This window comes from Chenopodium quinoa, unplaced genomic scaffold (genome assembly GCF_001683475.1).
Source record: "Chenopodium quinoa cultivar QQ74 unplaced genomic scaffold, ASM168347v1, whole genome shotgun sequence".
In the NCBI taxonomy this organism is placed as follows: domain Eukaryota; kingdom Viridiplantae; phylum Streptophyta; class Magnoliopsida; order Caryophyllales; family Amaranthaceae; genus Chenopodium; species Chenopodium quinoa.
Genome location: NW_018742205.1, coordinates 5,020,983 through 5,042,059, shown reverse-complemented (window position 1 = coordinate 5,042,059; position 21,077 = coordinate 5,020,983). Strand labels below are relative to the sequence as shown.

The 21,077-nt window shown below is 32.3% G+C and overlaps 2 protein-coding genes and 1 pseudogene across 2 annotated transcripts; all 3 read left to right on the top strand.

Moving 5' to 3' along the window:
* The first annotated feature begins 227 nt into the window (after nt 1–227).
* Nucleotides 228–3,374, top strand: LOC110730274. The gene is made up of 3 exons (XM_021910067.1): nt 228–537; nt 621–1,558; nt 2,333–3,374. The coding sequence occupies exons 2-3, from the start codon at nt 866–868 to the stop codon at nt 2,618–2,620; spliced, it is 981 nt and encodes a 326-aa protein (XP_021765759.1). The 5' UTR covers nt 228–537; nt 621–865; the 3' UTR covers nt 2,621–3,374.
* Nucleotides 3,375–5,595: 2,221 nt separating this feature from the next.
* Nucleotides 5,596–7,018, top strand: LOC110730265 (annotated as a pseudogene).
* Nucleotides 7,019–15,797: 8,779 nt separating this feature from the next.
* Nucleotides 15,798–17,634, top strand: LOC110730256 (probable aspartyl protease At4g16563). The gene has a single exon (XM_021910045.1). It carries the CDS (start codon nt 16,055–16,057, stop codon nt 17,450–17,452), a length of 1,398 nt encoding a protein of 465 aa, XP_021765737.1. The 5' UTR covers nt 15,798–16,054; the 3' UTR covers nt 17,453–17,634.
* Nucleotides 17,635–21,077: the final 3,443 nt, after the last annotated feature.

Below are 21,077 nucleotides of genomic sequence, written 5' to 3'. Positions count from 1 at the left end.
CAAAAAACATGTCACTTCAAGAGATCGTAGCCATGTTTTTATACACGTTGGCTCACCACAAGAAGAATAGGTCTATTGGACAATAATTCTTTAGAAGTGGAGAAACCGTGAGCCGACAATTTCACCTTTGTCTAAGGGCTCTTCTCAAATTACACGAAGTATTACTTTACAATCCCACACCAATATTAAATGATTGTGAAGATGAAAGGTGGAAATTTTTCAAGGTATTGGTCTTTTTTAAACCCCTAAGTTTTTCTAGGATTTTCTTATTTTTGATTGTATGTAAGTAATATTTTTTCTTATTTTTGTAGAATTGTTTAGGGGCATTAGATGGGACTTACATTAATGTAAATGTGCCTTCACAAGAACGACCAAAATATAGAACAAGAAAAGGAACAATTGCTATGAATGTATTGGGTGTTTGTGCACCCAATTTGCAATTTATTTATGTTCTTCCTGGTTGGGAAGGTTCGGCCCATGATATGCGTGTACTTCGCAATGCTCTCTCTAGACCAAACGGTTTTAGGGTACCTCGAGGTAAGTGAAGCTCATTCTTTTGTGAGTGTATAAGTTTTGTTAGTTTTGGTAGGTAGTAATCCTTTCCTTTAATAACTTTGAAGGTAATTATTATTTGGTTGATGCGGGATATACGAATTGTGAGGGTTTTCTTGCTCCATATAGAGGTCAAAGATACCATTTAAAAGAATGGACGGATCGACAACCCAAAAGTGCCGAGGAGTTCTATAACATGAAACATGCTAGGGCGCGAAATGTGATTGAGAGATGTTTTGGCCTACTTAAAGGAAGATGGAGTATTCTTAGAAGTCCTTAATTTTTCCCTATAAGAACTCATGGACGTATCGTGATGGCTTGTTGCTTATTGCATAATCTAATTAGAAAATTCATGCCTACGGATGATATAAACGAAGATGAATTGAATGAATCCGATGATGATTCCGAAAGTGATTCCGATGATGAAAGGGAATTTATTACAAGTGTTGCTACTTCGGATCATTGGACCAATTTTAGAAACAAATTAGCCCAAGATATGTTTAATGATTGGAGGGCGAGAGGTAGACATGGTCAACAGCAAAAAATGTATGATTTTTTTTACCTTCGATTATATTATAGACATGGTCATCTGCCTTCTGTTCTTTTTATTTCTAATTTGCCTACTGTTATTTCTAATCTGCCTTATGTTATTTCTAATTTGTTTAGGATGGAGGCTAGCAATCGAGGAAGAGGTAAAAATAAAAGGTATTGGACGTATGAAGAAGATGCGGTTCTAATAAGATATTTGCATGAGTTGAGTTGCGATCCGAAGTGGAAGTGTGATAATGGGTTTAAGAATGGTTACATGAATAAGTTGGAAGAGATGATCAATGGTGTACTTCCTAATTGTGGCTTGAGAGCAGTTCCCCACATTGAGTCGAGGATCAAGCATTGGTCGGAGAAATATAGTGCATTTGCAGAAATGCTATCCACCTCGGGATTTGGATGGGATGATGAGAAGAAATTGTTGCAAGTAGACAAGGTCGTGTACGATGAATGGGTGAAGGTATGAACTGCTATTTCATTCTTTTTTGTTCATTTTTTTCAATTACACTTTAGAACTGCTGCTCTGCTGGACAGTTGTGTGTAAAGGTATGAATGGGTGAAGGTATGAACTGCTGCTGGACAGGGAGAGAAGCAGTGTGTGTAATGGAAGGGGGCAGGGAGGGGAATAGGTGATAGGGGAGAGGGGTAGGTGCTGGACAGTTTATATATGAATTATGTACTGCTACAAATGCTCATCTTGCTTTAAATCTATACCTGGTTTCTTTGTGTTGCCATGTATGAAGCATGGCTGGTCTTTTGTGCAGGTTTTTACGAGGTTAAAAATTAGATATATGTCTGTTTTAGGGGAAGTGCTGTCAAATTTTCTGCAGATTATTCATGGATTAAAAAAAAACCTGGAAGAGATTCAAGTGTCCTAAGAATGCAAGCTGGAATTGGAAGCAAGTGTGGAGAATAAGAGATATTATGAAATCTGGTTCTTGTGGTGATATATGGATTGATGATGCTAAAAGGCTACACAATAGCTAGTGGTTATAAGTGCAAAAGAAGCTTGGGCAGAATGACTTTTTATGTAATCTTCTTTGCTGGGGCTGTTTCTTGGGGTAAGGGGTGCTGGTGCTTTGTGTGTTGTATTGCAGTCTGCTTTGGACTGTGGTGATTATTGTTGATGATTGTTTCTATTATATTTTTTGTGGTTTTATTTTCTGTGATTAACAGTTGCCTGGTTCAGTTCTGATTTTCATGTTTTGACTTGTTGCATTCTCTTATATGGCAGACTCATAAGAAAGCTAAAGGGTTGTTTGGAGTTCCATTCATTCACTATGAAACTCTTGCGGAGATATACGCAAAAGACAAAGCTACCGGAGATGCAAGTGAGTCGTTTGTTGATGCTATAGAAGAAATGGGTCAAGAGATTGATAAGCAACCATTCAATGTCGAGAGTGATGAAGAAGATGATGTGAATTCTACTCATTCGGACACTTATTCTTCTACAAGTCAATCCGGAAAACGCCCCATGAAGATAGAGGATGATCATATAACTCCTTCAAAAATGGCAAAGTGAAGGCTTCTACAATTCATTCTTCCGCAAGTGATTCTACTACTCAATCCGGAAAACCCTCTATAAAGGCGAAGGAGACTAAGGTGAAAGGAAAGAACAAGGTAAATTTGAAGAGTTTGTGTAGGAATGATGATGATGATTTGGTGGCCTCCCTCCATGATTGTTCCAACAATTTTGGGAAGATATTTGAAAATATCAATGTTAATCTCGGGACTATGGCTAGTGCATGGTCTAAAGCGGAAGAAAGGGAGCAAAGAATGGATGAAAAGGTGAACAAGGTATTGGACGAGGTGATGAAGTTAGATGGCATTTCTCCATCCGAAGCTTTAGAGGTTGCTACTATTCTCATGGCGGAAGAACATAAGCTTCGCATCTTCTATCAAGCACCATTTAATATGAAAAAACAATATGCAATTGATCTTCTTAAGAAGAAGTAGCAACTTGAGCAATGTCTTTGTTTTTTTGTTGAACATATGCAACTTGAGCAATATAGGTTATTTTATTATTAGTCAATGTTTGGATAATTAATGAGTGTCAACTTTGCTATATATATATATATATATGCAATACAGGTTATTTTATTTTTTTTTAATCTTTTTTTTACCATAAAAAAATGTAGCATAGACAATATTATATTATTCATTCTTATTTTTCATTTTCGTTTGTTATACCAAACAAGAGGAAATGGAATGGTGATAATTGTTTCCGTTTCCTTTGATGTACCAAACAACTAGTAAGGGTAACACTTTTTGTTACCTTTTCCCCTCCTAGTTTATTTCCATTCCGTTTCCTATACTAACTCCATACCAAACACCCCCTAAAATCAAATCAGGCTAAAGTTACCAGTTTTTGAGGAGTTTTTCAACTGTGACAAATATGCAATAAATAGCTTCTTTTTTTTCTTTGCATTTTCTGAGTACCTTTAAAGGCTTTATTTTGAGCTATTTTTATTAAGGGGAGTCTGGGGGATGACTAGAATATTGCAAAATCTATCAAATACTTCGTATATTGTACTAAATAATTTCATGCTAATATAGTAATTATAAAGTCTCGTACATTGATACATAGTAGTATAGTATGATTGTTAGCATATAGCGTTGAAGGAGGTGATTCATTTGTTATATACTTATATACGAAGTATGAAATAAGATCACCAATGCAATAGATCTAAGTTACTCTGTACAATATATAGCAAGAAAACAATACCAAGTACATGAAGTAATACTTGGTCTATTAGTAAAGATTGAATCATACAACCTTAGTTGCTTATAATCCTTTCAATAATTCTCCCCTGTTATTTCGAAGGAGTCTTGCCCACACACTGAAGACACACCCGTGTCTGGCCGTGTTAGGTTAAATTATGTATCGTTCTATTGATCAGAACGTTTTTTCTTACCATTCTATCATGTGTACATGAGAGGAAGAAGGCAATACGATATTTTCTCAGCTTAGTCCATTGCATGGGCTCACTAATAATAATGCAGCTAAAAATGAAGGCAACTCCAAAAGCTGAAGTTGGGGACATGATTTTGGCACACCTCAATGTGACAACACAGTTTTCTATGCTCTTCTCACATAGGGGTGTGCCAAAATCAATTAAAGGTATGCCAAAATCAATTTTCCTGAAATTGAGCTTAGACTTGATGAACAATAGATGCTCCTTCGTGACCAAATATATATGTTGCAAAGAAGGGACCATCTGACTCCCTTTCACCTTGTAATTTTGTATTTCTCAATAATTCCAATTTATCATAATAAAGTCTAGGCCCTACTTTTATTCATAATCATGCCCTAGTGAATAAATATCAACTATTAGTAGGGGTGGGACTTCGGTTTGGCGGTTCGGTTTGACCTAGGTGCGAGTCGGTTTCGGTTTGGAGCGGTTCGGGTTGAAACGGTTTGATTTAGCTGACGGGTCGGTTCAATTCGGTTTGGGTTAGTCACGGGTCGGTTCGGTTTCGGTTTATTTCTTTACGGTTTAAATTCGGTTTGGGTCATAAGCGGGTCGGTTTATAAACAATTCGGTTCATGCCGGTTCAGTTTGAAACGGGTCGGTTTAGGGGGCGGGTTTACCCGGGTTGATGTCGATTCGGTTTACAAACGGTTTGGATCATGCCGGTTCGGTTTGAAACGGGTCGGTTTAGGGGCAGGTTTACCCGGGTCAATGTTGGTTCGGTTTATAAACGGTACGGATCATGCTGGTTCGGTTTGAAATGGGTCGGTTTAGGGGAGGGTTTACACAGTCCAATGTCGGTTCGGTTAATGAACGGTTCGGATCATGCCGGTTCGGTTTATAAGCGGTTTGGGTCATGAATTCATGATTGTTTTAAAGATCGCGTCATGACCATGATTTAATGAGTTGATACTTAGAATACGATAAATCGATAATTAAGGAAGTACAAGTACTCAATTAGATCGATCAACAAGTGTTTTAAACTTTTAAGTTTTAATAATCAGATATGTTTATCGATTATACGTACATACCAATGATTCAATGAGGCAATGATAGTATGATAATGATACCAACCGTACATTTGTACGATATGATATACATAATAATTAAATAATTAATACATAATTACATATACATTAACAATATCGTATTGAATCAATTTCCATTTCCAAACATTGCATTTGTTATAGATTATAAGTTACACGAGATTAAATGGATTCGTTATTTAGTTTGTTACTTTATTTAGATTACTAACTCAAACAACTTGATAAGTTAAATGGACGAAATCACGAAATCACTAAAGTGGTGATGAAATCATTATTCAATATTAATGTACAAATAGTCAAATATACAACGGTTAGATTGAATACCCATGAGAAACAATGGTTAGACTTAGATTTCATTACTTTATTAGTTATTAGTATTATTACTTATTATTTTATTAAGTTATTAGTTTATTACATATACAGTCACAGACTCACAGATATGTATACGTATAGAGATGTCAAATATTGATATACATTAAGTCATTTTCTATGTCGTATTGAATCAATTTCAATTTTGAAACATTTGCATTTCTTACAATTTATAACTTACAAGTTCTGAAGCACACGCAATGCGTGCACGATTTTCAAGGTGTTACAATTTATAACTTACAAACCCATTATGAGCTATTACTCTTATCAGCCGTTTTACTTGCACAATTACACTTCTCTCTCTAAAATTTCACCTCCCCTCCTTCCAATTCTACTTCCCGCCAAACCAAATCCTTTGAATTTCCTTTTAAACCACTTTACCGCCAATAACTAGCCCCCAAATCCGTAATCCGTGTGCCCAACTCCAAATCTAACTAAAACCGTCGATTATACCCCCAAATCAACGCTCCACATCCTTTCCCTCAAAACCTCGATTTTCAAAACCACCTCCCTATAAATAACCGCTCTCTTTCTCCCTCCCAAATCACTCACATTCTCACTCCACCCTTCATCTTATCATCTATCATTTTCTGCAACCCCAAACTTTCTCTCTCTAAAACCTTCACTTTCTCTCTTAACATCAACAATGGCACGAACCAAGCAAACCACAAGAAAATCCACCGGTGGAAAGGCCCCAAGGAAGCAACTCGCCACCAAGGCAGCCCGTAAGTCAGCCCCAGCCACCGGTGGAGTGAAGAAGCCTCACCATTTCAGACCTGGAACCATTGCGCTTTGTGAGATCACGGAGTGAAGAGCACTGAGCTTCTCATCAGGAAGCTTCCATTCCAGAGGCTTGTCAGAGAAATTTCTCAGGATTTCAAGGCTGATCTTCGTTTCCAGAGCTCTGTTGTTGCCGCTCTTCAGGAGGCTGCTGAGGCGTACTTGGTTGGTCTGTTTGAGGATACTAACCTTTGTGCGATTCACGCTAAGAGGGTTACTATTATGCTTAAGGGTATTCAGCTTGCCCGAAGGATTCGTGGTGAGAGGGATTAATTGGGGGTTTTGATTGAATTTGAATTTCTAGGGTTAGTGTTTTGTGATAATGGTAATAATAGTTTGATGATGTTTCAGTTGATAAATCTGAAATCTAATCTGGGTAGTAGTGATAGTAGTTTCATTATGTATTGGTATATGTATTGTGAATTTTAATCAATGAAAATGGTGACTTTTTTTAATTGCTTGTTGATATTACTCTAATTTTAATGCTATTTATCTGCTGGATTTGTGGTAGTGTTATGAAATAATTGTGGCTAAAGAATGGTTTAATTTGTATATTATGGAATAATGTTTTAATTGTTTGTTTTCTTCCTGTATTTGGGATTGATTGAAATTGGGCTTATTTGAGGTTTGGTTAAAACTTGGTCATGATAATATTGGATTTTATTGTGAATTGGTCTAATTTCTTCTTAGGCAAATGGGTCTTTCGAATTTTCAAATTATTAAGTTGTTAACAATCGAATGATATTGTAACTTGGTCAAATTTAAAATTGAATGGTGTGGTATAAATGTGAATTGTGATTGACTGATTGGAAATTGTAACTCCATAGTATTGATAGTCTAGGAGATTTGTAATTGTACTTTTGAGAATTTGATTCAACCCGAAACATGAGCATTGAAGAGAGATTAAAGTACAATGATTCTGAGGAAGAGGAAGATGATAATGTGCTAGACGCCTAGACTACATATGTTCAGTTACCATATCAAATTCTACACTAAGCTCAGAAATAACCAGACGATTACAAGAGCTATTTGATATAAACCGTTGTATAAACCTAAGTTGTTTAATTAGATCTACATTTAGTAATGTTTATTGCATTTATTTTAAAATTTATATTTATTGTTACCTTTGTTAAATTAAAGTATATATATAAATATATAATAATACTAGTATGTTACATTTGATATTAATTAAAATAAATAAGTAATCTAAAACGATATTAATAATGCCGTTGGACTAGATCTAGGTGATATAAACCTTTGTATAAACCTAAGCCGTTTGATTAGATCTACATTTATTAACATTAATTGTATTTACTATTTAACCATTCAGGTTGTAAATAATTCAATTTGAATTAAGCAATTTGTAATCGGATCAGTTTAAACAGGTTGCGATTCGAAAACAGTTCGATTTTAACGGTTTAACGGGTTATGACAGTTCAGTTTAGACGGTTAGCGGATTATAACGGTTCGGTTTATACAGTTTCTCCTGCGGTTTAAACGGTTTCGGTTCATAAACGGGTCGGTTTAAACGGTTAGCGGGTTACAAATGGTTCGGTTTAAACGGTTTTTTTACGGTTTAAACGGTTTCGGTTTATAAACAGTTCGGGTCATTAACGGGTTTATAAACCATTCGGTTCGGTTTCGTTTCGGTTCGGATTTGAGCAGTTTGGTTTGTTATCGGTTTACGGTCCGTAACGGGTTGACATTGAGCGGTTCGATTCGGTTTCGGTTTGATATTGAACGGTTCAGTTCGGTTTTCGATTTAAATTTATCGGTTTATAAATGGATCGGTCCGTGATGGTTCGGTTCAGTAACGGGCGGTTTCACGGTTCGGTTAGAAAAGTCCCACCCCTAACTATTAGCCTATCATCATTCAAATGAAATATTATGAACTTTTTACAGTATTTTATTTTAGAAAAATTAACAAAAATAATCCAAACTATTAATGTCTTTCTCAAATTAATTTCAACTATCATTTAATCTAAAATAATCCCAACTATTAGGTGCCCTTCTTAAAATAGTCTCTCTTACCGGGTATCTATGATATCGATTAACATTTTTAGTCCTCCTCCTCTTCTGTACATTTCACCCTTTCTTTCTCCCTCCACCATTTCCATAACCTTAGCACTGCCATTGCACTCCAACGGCGGCCCAATCAACCCCTTCTCTTGCATACTACTCCGTACTTCATAGTTAATTGCTTTGGATGCCCACTTCTAAAGTTAAAGGGAAACATCTGCGATATTGCACAATTACTATCAAAACAATACCATTCCAAATTCCATCTAACTTCTTGAAGATCAAAAGCAACGAAGTCTGCAATGTGATTTCATATGCAATTTAATCCCCTGTTTCTCCTCTGCTTCTCAAAAATTGGAAATCTACTGAATTTAAAGTAAAAAAATTTAGATTTATTCTACCAATTAAGTTGTGATAGTGCAATTGATGGAATTTTCGATTTTTCTGCCTGCAATGTTGATTTGAATTTAAGGATTAGATTAGGATTTAACAACTCCTGAAATGTGATAATCAAAGCAAAAGTATGTAATTTTTGTTCATTTCCTAGCCTAATTTGACCAAAAAGAAGACTAAAAAAGGTCCGACCCATTTTCTCTAGCTAACCTTTAATGGCAACTACACCGCGATGTTGCAATTCCTAACTCCGCAACTTGCCTTTTTTCTTAATATTTTAAGTTTTTGAGGGGTTGTATTTTGCTGTTAATTCAAGGAGATGAACGGTTTTGTGGGGGCGGAGGCAGTTTTGTAGAGTATGGAGGCTATGGAGGGCAGGAATATAGGGAAGGGAGAGAGGTTAGGGAAGAAGATTTTTTTTTTTGTTTTTTTTTTTTTTTTGTATTATTATTTTAAAAGCAAACCAATCTTAAAGTGACACATTATGCTTTTAACCTGTTTAATAGATTATCCAAACATGGAGACTAATGTGAGAAGGGTAATTAAGTTAATAGTTAGGATTATCTTGAGTTAAAGTGTTGTTGGGATTAAAATGAGAAGGCGGTCAATTGTTGGAATTATTTATGTTAATTTTTCCTTTTATTTTTTACTTAGGCATAAACTTAGTTTACATAATGAAATTAATAGCAAAAAAATTAAATGAACAAATTAGTCACAACAACACAAACTATGCATGGTCGAGGCAGTTTAATCTAACGCGGGTAAATTCTACACGGTACCGCCAAATTCAGTCATGTACATGGAGTGACAATATTGTGACATACGGAGTAAATGATAATGACCAAAAGATTGGAGATTTTGCGGGAATGTTAAAATCTTTATACTTCGTATTTTTTGTTAAATTTTTTTTAATACCTCCTTAATTACCCTCCTTTGTTGAAGAGTAATGTAGGTCATTTTATAGTAATACAATGAAGTGAAACAATTTTAATTGATTAACTGAGTGTTTGAGTACTAATCTAAAAGCAATTTTTAACTCAATTAATTTCAACCAAATTCTAAACACAAATTGCAGAACTTGTATAGTCGTATGCACCACTGCACCAGGTCCACTTTTGTATAACTTATGCTTTGTCGTTAAAGTTGGCGTCTTCTTGGTTTGATGAGTTGCCGCTTTAATTGGAAGGATCATTTAAACGCATGTTTCAAAAGTAATCATCCATAAAATGATTAGCATCATACTTAATTTTCATTGGTCGGTGTTTTTTTTTTTTTGGCTTTTCAAACTTTTAAAAAATGAAATTGTTTTCTAAAAATTCTTTTTTTTACGAAAACAAAAATGGCAATTGTCTTCTCCGATTTGCGATTTAATTTTAAAAAGGAAATCATTTTTAAGAAGTTTGACCAATTAAAAAAAATAAAAAATTGACTAATGAAAATCAAGTATAGTGATAGTTGTTTTAAGGGTGAATATTGTAGAATTTTCAACATATACACACATTCGGATGATTCTACATTGGTCATTCAACATTATTCTTAATTCTTATTGGTTGATTTTTTTATTTTATTTTTTTTATGTTGGTCAAACTCTTTTTTTTTTATTTTTTTCTTTTTCTTTAATTCATTTTTTATTTTTGATAATTATTTTCTGATTTTCGCAAATCTATTTTTATTTTCATGATTATTTAAATCTATTTTTATTTTCATGATTATTTAATTAAAATAAAAAATAAAGATTGAATTAAGAAATTTAAAATCAAAATTATTGTTCTTCAATGTTCTTCATTAATGGATGAAAATAACCACCATCATAATCTTTGTCCCTTAATTCCTTAAATACAATTGCACATCAATAAAGATTGAATATATGTATCGATCTACATATTATATGCAAAATTTGAGTTGTTCGAAATCAGGGTTTTAATCCTAGAATAAACATTATATGTTGATTGGACTATCACAATCAAAGGATGCAAAATCAACGATTATATTATATGTATGCGAGAATATAAATTATCAAATTTTCGAAAATCTTGGTTCATGAGACAAATTGGAGAATGGAGTAAATTTTGTTTTCAAAAACCTGTTTGATCCAAAAAAAATATTCTTGTGATAGGTGTTTGTGTATAAGGAATTAACCTAACTATTATATTAATAGGACATTACTTGTAAGACTGTAACACAATTGTTTATTTATTTGTCTACGACCATATATTGTTTTGCACATAGCCAATTATTAGAGTGTACTACACTACGTTGCCAATTAATTTATGCTAAACTAGACAAAGATTTAAGAGAATCTTGTATAATTATTTTAAAAAAGATTTTGAACTCAATATCTTTTAATTTTAGAAAGATTATTTCAATGTTTAGGAATTGAAAAAAGCTTTGATTCTCTTCTAATAAAAAAGGAAATGTATTGATAGGGGATAGCTTAGGTGATAAATAATACGGAGTAACATATTTGACTTGCTTGCTTAACTTTTTTGATGACCAAATATCTACTTTGTTAAATTTTAATTGGTATATCAGATTTAGTTTAGGCTGCCAACCTCTTATAGTCTTATTGGTAATTTCATATATTAAAATAGCTAATTTAAGATATAATATGTACTCAGTTAAAATCAATTTTAACCAAAATAGATTTGGACAGTTATTTTTGTTTTTTTTTTGGTAATTTGAAATTCAAACCAATTTATGTAAAAAAAAAAAGAAAAAGAAAAAAAAATTAAAAAATTAAAGCAACTAAGTCAAAATTGAAATTTAGATTAAAAATAGCAAATGTTAGATTTAAGACCTATATTTAAAGAATACTGCCTATATGATGATAATTTGTTGTTGATTGCTTATTTTTAGGAAAAAGATATTATTTGTTACTAAATGATACATAAGTTATCCCATACAAATTGTTTTTTTTTCTCGTCCAAATATTTTAAATTATTCCTTTATAATATCGAACGTATTATATAGGAATTCAATCAATACGTACTCCGTAACATACAACAGCGATGTCCTCCGTTTTTTATGAAATTGTGACACATGAAATGATAAAATGTAAACTATAAATTATAAACAAAAACTAAACTAATAAAAAAAAAAAAAAACTTTGTATCGTGTCAAAAAAAAAAAAAAAAAAAAACTCTGTAGTACCTAACCATTGGGTAACAATAGTAACAAACTATATACAAAGAAATCAATGTAACATACTTCTTATAACACTAATCCAAAATAATATATGGCTATACGTAGACAGATAAACAATAAATTTGTGTTTTACAGGTAATGCTCTATTAGCATTTGGGTTAATGCCGTATACACAAACAAAAATTAAAATTTCACCTTCTTTTTTTCGGATCAAACGGTATTCCAAGACAAATATAGCGAATGTCTTCTTTGATTTTCCTCACAAACCCAGATTTTTGAAAAATTTATAATTTTCTATTTTTGCATCCATATAATGGTTGATTTTGTATCAATTGATTGTGATTGTCTAATTAACATATATATTGTTTTAGGATAAAAAATAACTTAGATTCACATATAAACCCCAATTTTGAACAAATTCAAACTTCGCATATATTATGCAAATCGATGCATATTTTCAATATTCATTGATGTGCGAGTGTATTTACGAGACAAAAATTAAGATGATGATGGTTATTTTTTTCCATGGATGAAGAACATTGTAGAATATTGAAGAACAACAAAGAAACAATATTTTGATTTTTATTTTCTTAAATTAATCATTAATCTTGATTTTATTAAAAAACTAATTTTAATAACATAATTATGAAAATAATAAAAAAGATTTTTGAAAAATCAGGAACTTAATTTTCAAAAATAAAAAGATGAATTAAAAAAAGAAGTTTGACCAAGCATAAAAATAAATCAAAAATCGACTAATAAGAATTAATAATAGCGATAGTCATTTTAAGGATGACTATTGTAGAATTTTCCCCACACATTTCATCTATTTCATCTTAATTCCCCGCAAAGAAAGGAGTTTGTCTCCATAAAACCCCTACCCAAGTTTGAAAAAACGAAATGTTTAACAAAGATGATACATGCAACATGCAGCAAAAAACAACTTGTCCTAGGCATTTCCTTAGCCTTTTTTTTTTTTTTTTTTTTTGGATTGGTAAGGAGAGGGGCCTACTGACCTGATTAACAGGTTAGGCACTTTGAAAATGGGGGAAAAGGGTAAGGAACTCCCCACTCCGAAGTGTCATTAGTGGGTTTGATCCCACAACCTCTTAGTTGTGAGATACAAACTTTGTCACTGCATTTCCTTACTTATTATTGAAACGTTACAAATTAAGAGTACAATAGTACTGACAAGTAGTTTAGCAACAATATACATCTTGTATTGTTTTGAGTGTAGCATACATCTCACGTTATACTACCTCCGTTTTTTTATGTGCAACAAAAAAATATTTTATATCTCACAAATAATACTCTTTTGTTGCACGTAATAAGAAACAAAAATAATATATCCACAATCCATCTTTTGTGAGAACGAAGTTGCTAAGGTAGCATAGAAATAGTTGTAATTTCCCTAAATGGATATATATCCGTAATAGACTAATAGTTACTTGCTAAGTGACCCATGATCGAAAGATGAAACATATATAAATGAATAACATGATTTTGATTTTATTTGGTCACATAGGTAATGTGAATTTGTGAAAAATTATACAATAATAGTATGTTGGTTTCCCAATTTCACGTGAACTTTGTTCGGCATGTACGTAAACGCCGACTACTAATGGACGGGCCGTAAACAACCCAATCAGTTTTCGGTTTGTCTGCACCTAACCATTTGTATTTTCTGTATATTTGGGCCAATTATGTACTGTACTACGAATATTTGTATCTTTCTCTTAGTCTTACAAACTGCAATGTTATGCATTCCATTGTATTTCACTTCACAAGCATTATTAATTTATTATTGAAGCATGTAATCAACCACCATTATTGTGCTTTATTATAAAGAAAATATTTAGGAGTGATTAATTTTTATTTCTGTAAATCACATAAGATGACAATTAATGTGATATCAAATAGGCTATATGGGGTTGGATCTGATGAGGTTTACAAATTTGATGATTTGTTTTATGCGAGTAATATTATTAATGCATACGTAATTATATCATGCATTTTAAAAAAAAAAAACCTAATGTTTTCTAGCTTTTATTGATGATGAGTTGGTCAGCTAGTAATGTAATCAAATAATTCTATTCGTTATTCGTAACCAATTATTTTATACACTGCACTTTTAACAAGTACGTGCTATTGTGTGCATTAACCAATATCTTTCATTTAAATCTAGTTGGCACATTGCTTATACTTGTACATCAACCATGCTTCTCAGCTCCTCACCATCCTTCTTTGATAAAGCAAGTACACTGTAACGATTACTCCTTATTTTAAAGTGAGAACTAAATAGCCGTAGTCACCGCAGCTTACCTTTTCAAGTTACAAGAAATGAAATAAAGGATTTTTTTTTTCTTCAAATTATTAGATTTTGTGAAACTCTTTAAATTGAAGTGTATTTCATTGATTATGGCTCTGTTTGAACTGGCGATTAGCGTTTTGACCAAGTCATAACACTACAGAGTAGCAGCAAAAGTGTTCGATCCTAAAAGTGCAATGAAATATCCCTAGATTTACCAGTGAGCTGTTGAATGACATCATAATAGCATATTACATAGTAAATATTCACAAAAATAATATTCTAAATTTATAGTCTACTTTCTTACAATGTTCTCTATCACGACGTAATTAGGTCATTTAACTTCAATCGTTTTATTGTAAATAATAAAAATAATAATAAATTCAATGATTAGATATATAATCATATAACATGGCAACATGCTAAAAGGTTAAAAGTCACAAAGATCTTCGAAAATCAAATTTAGACTACAATCATACATACTCATCTCCCCACGTTCACATGGCCTTCTAAACCACACCTAATTTAATTTATTAGGACTACATGAATAATACTCCCTCGATTTTTTTTTTTAATGCATAACTTTAATCGGTATATTTGCCAATATAACTTTGACTATTAATATATTTAATTGTAACAAAATTATATCATGAAAGTAGACATTGTGATGAATCTAATGATATATTATATAATAACATTTATTTATTTTATAATTGTAAAAAATTAAGTTAAACATGTGAATAATATAAAAGTCAAAGTAATGCATTAAAAAAAAACCGGAGAGAGTGATGATTTAACCTAATGTTCCTTGCAAACTTTCTCCCAATCAATTTTGCTTTTGCGAAGAATGTATAAAAAAGTCATTACAGCTAATATCAACTAAAAGTAAAGTTGCAATCTAATAATTCTAGCTAGTCGGGGCCAACCGGCCAAACGTTACTCAAACGGCTACATTGACTCATCATTTTACTATGTTTACTTCTTTTTTTTTTTTTTTTTAAACAACTTTTTAATTTATTTATTTATACTTTACATTTTTTTTTAGATAGAATTAAAATTACCTTTCTTTTTTTTTTTTCTAAAAAAAAAAAGTGTAAACTACACTTTATTTTTGACATCGCAGGCAACCAAATAAATATAATAACAACTCCCACCTTTGTAATTACATGATTAAAGTCACCATCAAATCTAACCTTTAAAGTTTTATCAACCAAAACTTTCATGATAAAATAACCAATCCCAAAAGGCTTTATCCATAATTGCATGTGATTTAGTTAAGAAACATTTTCCAAAATAGAATTAATTTATAAACACGACAAGATTAAACTCTTACTTAGTACGGAATTCTTAATTATTATTATTATTATTATTGAACGTTTATATAAATTTTAAAAATTAAGATACTTCTGTTCTAAAATATCTAATACAGTCAACTTTGTACATATGTCAAGACACTAGTTTGACTTTATTTTTATATAATTAAATATTAATAAAAATTATTTTAAAAATTATATTATAAAACTTTATATTAATACCTATCTAACAACGTATTTTATAATAAAATATGTTTTTATTATATTAGTTAAAAATTATGGCCAAAACTAATACATAAATAATGGAAAAAGTCTAATGTCCCCTATATTATGAGACGGAAAGATTACTATTCATTAATTCCACAAATCTCTCCCTGATTACTTACTTTCATGAAATCATACTCCACCGAAAAAAATCGTTGATTTGTTTTGTCTTGGTCCCTCAACCTCTTATATTATGCAAACCAAACGTACACATAAAAACAAATCTCACTTCCCCACATTTCACACCAAATATCATACACACAAACTTTTTACATACTACTATAATATAATCCTAATTATTTTTCCTATTCTAAAATACAAAGACATCAACTAGGATAGAATAAAACTATGGCCTCTCTCTTCCTCTGTTTTTTCCTCTGCCTCTCCTCCCTAATCATCTTACCTTCTTCAAGCACAATTAATCTCAATCTTTCTCCTATTCCTACATCAAAATCGTCGTCGAATCGATGGGATTTCACCTCCGACGTTGTTAAAACCGCCATCGAAAGAGCTCGGCACCTCAAACACCCCCACAAAAATACATCATCTACTACTAGTGCTCTACATGGAGCTACTAGCATCCCTCTATATGCTCGTAGCTACGGTGGCTACTCCGTTTACCTCTCATTCGGTACGCCACCGCAGAGAATGCCGCTCATTTTCGACACCGGTAGCAGCCTCCTTTGGGTCCCTTGCACGTCAAAGTATGCTTGTGCTAATTGCACTTCCTCTAAAGTTGAACCTTTTCAGCCAAAGTTATCCTCCTCTACTCGTGTCATAGGGTGTCGAAACCCGAAATGCGGGTGGATCTTTGATGCGGATGAGGCAGCCCGGTGTGGACCGGGATGCGGCTCGAACTGCTCCCGGGGTTGCCCGAGCTATGTTCTTCAGTATGGGAAGGGTGCCACCAGTGGGGTTGCTATTTCGGAGACGCTTGACTTGCCTGGCAAGCCGGTCCGTGACTTCCTCCTAGGTTGCTCCCTATTGTCGATACAACAACCGGCAGGGACCGGGATTGGCGGGTTCGGGAGAGCCCCTACGTCTCTCCCGAGCCAGCTCAAACTTGGAAAGTTCTCTTACTGTCTTATATCTCATAAGTTTAATGACGGTTCAAGAAACAGTAAGTTGTATCTCGCAAGCAAAGGGGAAAAAATCCCAATTGCCAGCGAGGTTAAAGGTGGTAAAATTGAGTACACACCATTTTATAAAAACCCTACTAAGGCCCCTTACAATGAGTATTACTATGTCAACTTAAGAAAAATTACCGTAGGTAAAAAACATGTTAAGTTACCATACAAGTATCTTGTCCCCAGCCGTAGTGGGGACGGGGGTACCATAGTGGACTCTGGGTCTACCCTTACTTTTATGGAGCAACCGTTGTTTGAGTCGCTCGTGAAAGAGCTAGCTGCACAAATAACCCATTACAAGCGGGCACACGATGCGGAGGCCTTTTCGGGTTTAGGGCTTTGCTACGAAATTAAGGAAGCACGAAATGTTTCGTTCCCGAAGCTCGTATTTCACTACAAGGGTGGAGCAAAGATGTTAATGCCAGTGGATAATTACTTCTCGTATGTTAGTGATTTGGGAGTTTGGTGCTTAACTATTGTTACCGATGCAAGCTTAGATGGGCCTAGTGTGCACGTTGGGCCGGGTATGATATTGGGTAATTATCAACAACAAAATTTCTATATTGAGTATGATTTGGATAAACAAAGATTGGGTTTAAAGAAGCAAAAGTGTGTATAACAAATTAAAGTAGTGACTTTTTTTTTTTTCCATTCCTTTTCTATTTGTAATCGATTGTTTTTTTTTTTTTTTTTTTTTTTTTTTTGGCTATGTAAATAAAGGAGGCGTTAAGGTAAGATTATTGCATAGTCTTCAATAATCTTAGAGCTACATTGATTTATTCAAGTTGATAAATTTTATTAGTTATGATTTTGTTCAGAATCTCCGAAAATGAGAAATTGTTTATATACGTTTAGTGCGTGGTGTACTACATTCAGTTCATTATCCGTAAATTACAATGTTGTCTATCATGTAATACCGCATGTGTATGGTACTGAATAAGAAATACTTCGCCATATGTAAAACTCTCTCACAACTTCACAAGTCGTAATCTCTAAAAGTTTAAAATATACAAAAGGAAACAAATACTCGTATATAAATATATATTAATCCATAAAATCCAATTAGATTAAGATTTAAACCAGTTAACGTAATTGATGAATTATGTAAATAGACAGAATTTGATCCCAACAACTTCTTAAGTACCACCCCTTAAGATTTAAACCAATTAATTAATCTAGTTGATTACCCTGACGGTAATGGTTAAGTTATTAGAAGTCTTTTCTGTTTTGGAATGAATGGTTAAAAGTTTGGTTACGTTAATAAGATAAACGTCAAATTTATCTTTAAAGTCAAAAAAAAAAATGTTTCACACCTTCGTAAATAAGTTAAATTTAGACTTATTATAGGTGAGAATCAAGAAAAGATCGATGACTTATGTAAGTTTCTAACTTTTTATTATCCCTCATGAAATGTGCCTTTTTTTCTTTTGACAAGAAAATAAAATAGAAGCAAAAATCTGAGGATCCTCACAGTCCAAATTGATTGGGCTATAAATGTGAACTTGTTGGAATTGGCTTTCAATATGGATTGCATATTTGAATTTTACTATTTGAATTTTAGAGCCAAAATGATATTTGAATTTTGGCGACAACAACATTTTCAAAACTCAATTATTATTTTGGATTTTGGATAAGATTTATTATCCATTTATTTTATTTCAAAAACTGGATTATATATATAATTTAGATATTTCAATTAAGCAAAAATTATATTTTCCTATTTATTTAAAAGGGCCGAATTATCCTAAGTTAATTAGCTAGGATTTTCGGATTTTCTTAGTGAAGAAAATCTGATTTTCTTAGTTAAATTAATTAGTGATTAGTTGGTATTTTTTCTAATTAATTATTTTGTACAAAATATATTATTTACACAATTATTTTTAATCCTTAAAATCTAGCAAGATATTTCCTAAATTCAAGCTATGAGGTCCGAAAATATGAGCTTAGGAAGGCTCAATATTTTCGGCCACTTCATGATAATTTTGGATTAATTATTTTGGTAGTTTTGTATTTTAGTTATCTTCCTTAAATTCCTTATTTCTTTAATTAATTCCTATTTTCCATCTCATTAAGGTTTGATCATGGAATTTATTTGCCTTAAATCTTCCTTGATTATTCTCCAAGCAAGCTTACTTGCCACCTTCCATTTCATGATCAAGCTACTTACCTTAATTCTTTATTTCTTAATCACCATAAACAAAACCTTCCTTAATTCTTAAACTCCTTTTCCCAAGTAATGCCTTAAACCAAAATTACCATAATTTTTCTTACAAAATCTTGCATTAATTCTTTCATTCATGAGCCTATAAATACCCTCTCATACCTCTCATGTTCTTCACAACAAAACCCAATTCTCTTCTTCTCTCTTACTCTTCTTTTCCTCAACCTTTTCCTACTTTTCTTCTCCTCTTTTCTAAAAGAAAATCAGCTTGTATACCTTTGGAGCCAATTTTCGGGCACTTTTGGTCAATTTTGGGGTTTTTCTATTTCACAGCAGATTATTTCTCTCGAAAACTCCTTGAGGTTAGGCTCAAGAATCACCCAATTCGAAGTTATATTGAAGGAGTTATAGCATTTGCAAGTTCTGCCTATTCTTTCCAACGCAAATCCAATTTTCCTTAATCCTATTCCATTATTTTCTTCATGGTTAGTTTTCTAAAATATAAATACTTATTTCAAAGTTATAATTTTATATTAAAGTATTATTTTTAAAAGAGTTTTATAGTCCATGCACATTAGATTCGGGTTTATGTCTAAAGATGTTGTGATAACCTTATGGTTATATTAATTGCAAGGTGTATTCGTGATTGAACTTTGAAAGTGCGAACTGTTGATTGATATTCGGAATCAAGGTACATTTAGGTGGCTAGATATTTTCGAAATTGTTGAATGAATAAGCATGTTTGTGTGATTTTAATTAAATTATTTTGAATTATGATTTATAAATTAACCTTGAGAATTCATGTTTTAACAAATATGTTTGAGAACGGATTTTTATCTTGTTTTGAATGGTTTGAAACTATTTATTATGTTTAAAGGAATTTGGTTTTTAAAAGTATGTTGGATTGATTTAAAGAGTTTTTAAAAAGGTTTGATTTAAAAGCTTGTTGAATTGAATACAAAAGAAGTTTTTGAGTTATTCTATTATAAAGTTTGATTTTATTCAAAAGAGGAATTTCATGAGAATTATTGAATTATTTATTAAAGCTTTGCAAGCATGATTATATTAATCCCACTATGCGGATTTGGTTGATAAGGCTATGGAATTTGTATGACCTAGTCTTTCCTCAAGGATAGCCTTCTACATAAGGACACTAACTTTGGGGGCGTGCACACTTGGGTGAGGAATTGGAATTTAAAAAAAGAAATTGGTTTTATAAATCGTTTTTATTGAATTATTGAGTTATTGGAATTGTTTGAGAATATTGAAAATTGGTTTTGAATCATGAGTTTTGGAATTATTAGATTAATTATTGGAATTAATTTTAAAAGCATGTTTGCTAATAAATTGAGTTTACATTATCTTGCACTAATCACACTTAGCATATTTTACTAATCCCTTTTTCCTATTTATTTTGGTTCGCTCTGTTTACCCTAATGGTAAGCAGTGTTGACTATTTTCAGGTGGAGTCATAAATGAGCATTTGGGAATACCAGGATCTGCTTCACCTAGTTTTAGGAATGTTGGTTTTTGTCTTTATTTTTGAGTACTCATAACAACGTTGTCATTTGAACTAGTTCCTCCGTTTCTATTTAGTTGACACCTTCAATTAAGGCACACATATTAAGGAGAGGAGAGAGAATGATAAAGCAACTGGGGACACTAGTAAATATAAGGTATAAAACTTACACAAAAAGGAAACGTGTCAACTAAAAGTAAACTTCCTAAAGAGAAATACGTGTCAACTATAAAAAACGAAGGTAAGTATAATTTTCGGTCATTCAATCAACAACAAAAGGTAAACCAAAGTTGTTTATGCTTCAAAATATATTTATAAAGAAGATTTAATTTATGAGCATCGTAAAAGGGTATAGTTCAAAGGAATTTATTAAACAATTTTGGAATAATGAGTAGCTTCACATAAAGAAGAATAATATAATTATACTTCTAAGAATATGATTTACATCAGCAAATGGAACACTCTAACCTACACGAATTAAATGTAACAAAATTCATCAAATTTCTTAATTATATTGTCAATTACACCACAAAATAGTGTTCTTTGAACTACATCTTACATTCA